Genomic DNA, 3779 nt, shown 5'->3' with positions numbered 1-3779 from the left:
AATACAAAAGTAAAAAAGTTGAAGATTAAAACATAGATATAAAATTTACAATATTTAGGAAATTTGAATATTGCTTAAGAAACATGTCCAATAATTTCAAGATTTTACAATTAAATTCAATTAATCAAATATGAAAAAAAAATCATTAAAAAAAAAGACCCATCAAAAAATTTATTACGAAAAATTAATAAGACAAATACAATTTTTTTTTTGAAAAATAGCAACATCTCTAACAAATATTCCATTGACTAAATAAATTATAGAAATTGAAAAAACAATATTTAAAGAAAAAACTAAACTAATATAGAACAATAATTTAAAGTAATTTAAAAACTAAAACCTAAATCAATTTAAAAAATCAAAAGTTTAATAAATAGAGATCACAAGATAACCTAATGTGGAGATCACAAATAATTATTTTTTAAATAAATAAGAAAAGAAAAATAGTAGTTAAAAGTGGATATTTAAAATATAATCTTATGTGATCAAATTAGATTATTAATAATTTTTAATTTAAATAACATAATACTTACTAAAATCTTTTAAATAGATTAATAAATATTATTTATTTAAATTAAATTTATCAAATATGAAAAAAAATTGTTTAAAAAAATCCAAAAAAAATCTATTATGAAAAATTAATACAAGGTATTAAAAAAAAAAGTCTAACAAATATTCTATTGACTAAATAAATTATAGAAACTAAAAAATAATATTTATAGAAAAAATTCAACTAATATAAAAAAAAATTAAAATAATTTAAAAACTAAAATCTAAATCAATTTTAAAAATCAAAAGTTAAATGAATAGATATGAGCTAATGTGGAGATACAACTAATAAATAGAAAAAGGAAAACAATAGTTAAAAGTGGTAAATAACAACTAATAAATATCAAAACACGAGTTAAAAATGGAAGGAGATAAAAATTGACTGGTAAATAATTAACGAAAATGATTAATAAATATCAAAACATGAGTTAAAAAGGAGAGATAAAAACTAACTGATAAATAATTAACGAAATGATTTTCAATTTTCCGATCAAACTGACAACATTACCAATCAACTTACAAATTTCCCGTCAGAAATTTAATTTGGGAGAATAAAGTTCCCACCCCATGGGCTAAATAAACAAGCAAACAATAGGAAAAAGATAAATGAGGATATAGATATTTATCGCAATTGTTTATTTGGTAGACGATATAGGGATCTTTGCGAGGAGAAGACGGGGGAAGAGGAAGAGGGTTTTACTGTGCAATTGCAATGGGAAATGGAAAATTGAATTCGACAGGAGAATTTTTCAAGAGGAGGGATGAGTGGCGAAAACATCCCATGCTGTCCAACAATTTGCGCAATGCGACGCCAGGGCTTGGAATTGCCCTCGCCGCTTTCGGTGTTTACCTCTTTGTCGACGGCATGTACTCCAGGTTCAAGTCGAAGGTAACCTCAGGCATTTTTCCATTTCGCTTTCCCTCCCCTTCCCTCTGTCTTACTCTCACATATTCTCACCTTTCGCAGGGCGACTAACAAAAGTGGATGACACGCTGTGATTAAAGAATAATTTCGAATTCTATGGATTCAGATACAATCTTTCGTTAATACTTTGTAGCTTTCCATTACATTATGGATATCGTGTAAGAACCGATCACTTGATAATTTTGATTGTCTCAATGCCGGTTTGGTTTTGTTTCAACTTGTTCACAGTTTCTGTTTTTACCTTTTGATTTGATATGATATGTACGATTCCTTGGATCATTTAATTTTAGCCTTGTATTCTGAAGTCAAGCATTCAATTCATCCGATTTCAGGGTTCACTGCTAGAGTTTGAATAAATTCCAATTAATTGAATCCCTAGGGTTTTCTAAACAGAGAACAATTCCGAGAACTCTGTACACGGGCTGAGGATTTGTACAACTATTTGAACACGTCTTCAGCCAGTTGAGCATATACCGGGTAGTCTTAAGATGGCCTATTAATTTGTTGAATAGATCGAACATGATCAGCGTAGATCATTATTGTACCCTCGTATGCATATCTTGTGCTGCATTCGGTACTGATTTTTTGTGGACTTAATAGTCTATCAAAACTATTACTTATATTATAATATATTAAAAAAGCCAAATATAAGCCAAGTGAAAACCGACGCGTAGTTGTCAATTAAAATGAAAATCAGCACAGATTGACAGATAGTGCTTGGATGTCACACTTAGATTCATATATAATAATTTTACTATTCCACATCAAGTGCTTTATTAGGAAAATTGGTGTTGCCACTTTAGGTTACATATGCACAGTTAAACAGCAATTTTTAAAGAATTAATCTCATATGGATCAGAGTAATTAATTGAGAATAATCATCAGAAATGAATATATGAAACAAAATTGCTTTAATTGTATCACAGTCGATGCACATTGTCGTATTGTATCATTGGTTGTAACAAACACAGTAACTTTGGGCACTTAACATAATGATATGGCATGGACAGAGTTTGGGTATATTAAGCTTTCATTACCTGTTCATAAAACACAATTTTTTTCCAGATAAATACTGACAATTTAAACAAGAAATAACGTAGTTAAAGAAAAATGAGCTTTCTCCCCAGATGTCTAATTACCCATTTAAATTTAATGTTTTCTTCAATATACCGCTATGTTTTTGAATTTATCACGGGGTTGGACCAAGTAATTGTTTGCTGAATTGCCAGATCTGAATGATGCTGTTTATTACTGGTTGGTTTCTAAGTGCACGTTAGTCTGTTTTATGTTAGTAATGGCAGTTCCTGAATATGATTAAATTCTGTATTAGTTATTGATTGTGGGAGACATTACTCATTTATACTTTCTAGTGATATATTATTGGCTGTTTTAACTGAAGCTTTAGTTACCCTATTTGTATAATATGAAAGGAAATTGGGACATCGGCTTAAATAGGTTTTTAGGCATATGTGTGGGGGTATGTTTCTGGTAGTGGTGGTTTTGTTTGAAGGTCCGGGGAGATGGTTCAGAAGATTCAGTCATATACAGCTTGATATACTTTGAGATCTACTTTGATAGCTTCTGAATTAAGCAGATGGATATTGCTATCAAATGTGGTGAAGTTCATCTTTTTAATTAACTCTTCAATGTTCAATACGAAATAAATATTTCATCTTTGACTTACTTGACTCATGCACCACTGTTTTTGGGAGGTCGCATTTTGATTTCAAATGCACATGACCATTAGTAAGATCTTTGATGGCTTTTTTTTGATAACTTTGCTAATTAATTCTTTGATTTCTTGCTTTGACATCTCTTTTGTAGCATGTGGAAGTTATTTTTAAATCACAATTTTTTCCTCAATCTTTCTGTCAAAGATCTCTTGTACTAAATGGATATTTTATGGAAATATTTAACTGACGTATCAATAGACTCAAATCCTTTTACCATTAGATCCTTGAAGCATTCCTGCACTGCTTAACCATATTGTTAGTTGATTTATCTACTACATTGAGCTTTCTGACCATAATATTCTCAAACGTCCCACTGACTTGTGGGATAGTGTTGTTTTATGTACAAAAACTAGGCAATATCTAAGGAGACTAGATATTTTTTGGAATACATTTGTAATGTCCCTTTTTGGGATATTCTTAATTTTTGCCCTGAAACAACAATTCCAACTTAAGACAAGAATCACAATATATTTATGAGTATAATTTTATTGGGATATTTCTGTTTTTTGCCCTAAAGCAGCAGGTCCAACTTAAGATGAGAATTGCAATATATTTATAAAATAGCATCAAAA

General features: G+C 29.5%; 1 protein-coding gene across 1 annotated transcript; it reads left to right on the top strand.

Moving 5' to 3' along the window:
* Nucleotides 1–1148: 1148 nt before the first annotated feature.
* Nucleotides 1149–1691, top strand: LOC149539674 (NADH dehydrogenase [ubiquinone] 1 beta subcomplex subunit 3-B-like). Its single transcript, XM_089800896.1, has 2 exons — nucleotides 1149–1438; nucleotides 1517–1691. Exons 1-2 carry the CDS (start codon nucleotides 1262–1264, stop codon nucleotides 1523–1525), a joined length of 186 nt encoding a protein of 61 aa, XP_089657022.1. The 5' UTR covers nucleotides 1149–1261; the 3' UTR covers nucleotides 1526–1691.
* Nucleotides 1692–3779: the final 2088 nt, after the last annotated feature.

The sequence above is a fragment of the Cupressus sempervirens genome, chromosome 9, assembly GCF_028749045.1.
Source record: "Cupressus sempervirens isolate cs-2001-9-10 chromosome 9, ASM2874904v1, whole genome shotgun sequence".
NCBI classification, from domain to species: Eukaryota; Viridiplantae; Streptophyta; class Pinopsida; order Cupressales; family Cupressaceae; genus Cupressus; species Cupressus sempervirens.
Note: the sequence above shows the minus strand (reverse complement) of the source record. Positions and strands in the feature narration are given on the sequence as shown.

Coding starts and splice junctions, on each gene's coding strand:
- LOC149539674 (XM_089800896.1), top strand. CDS start 1,262: ATGGGAAATGGAAAATTGAATTCGACAGGAGAATTTTTCAAGAGGAGG.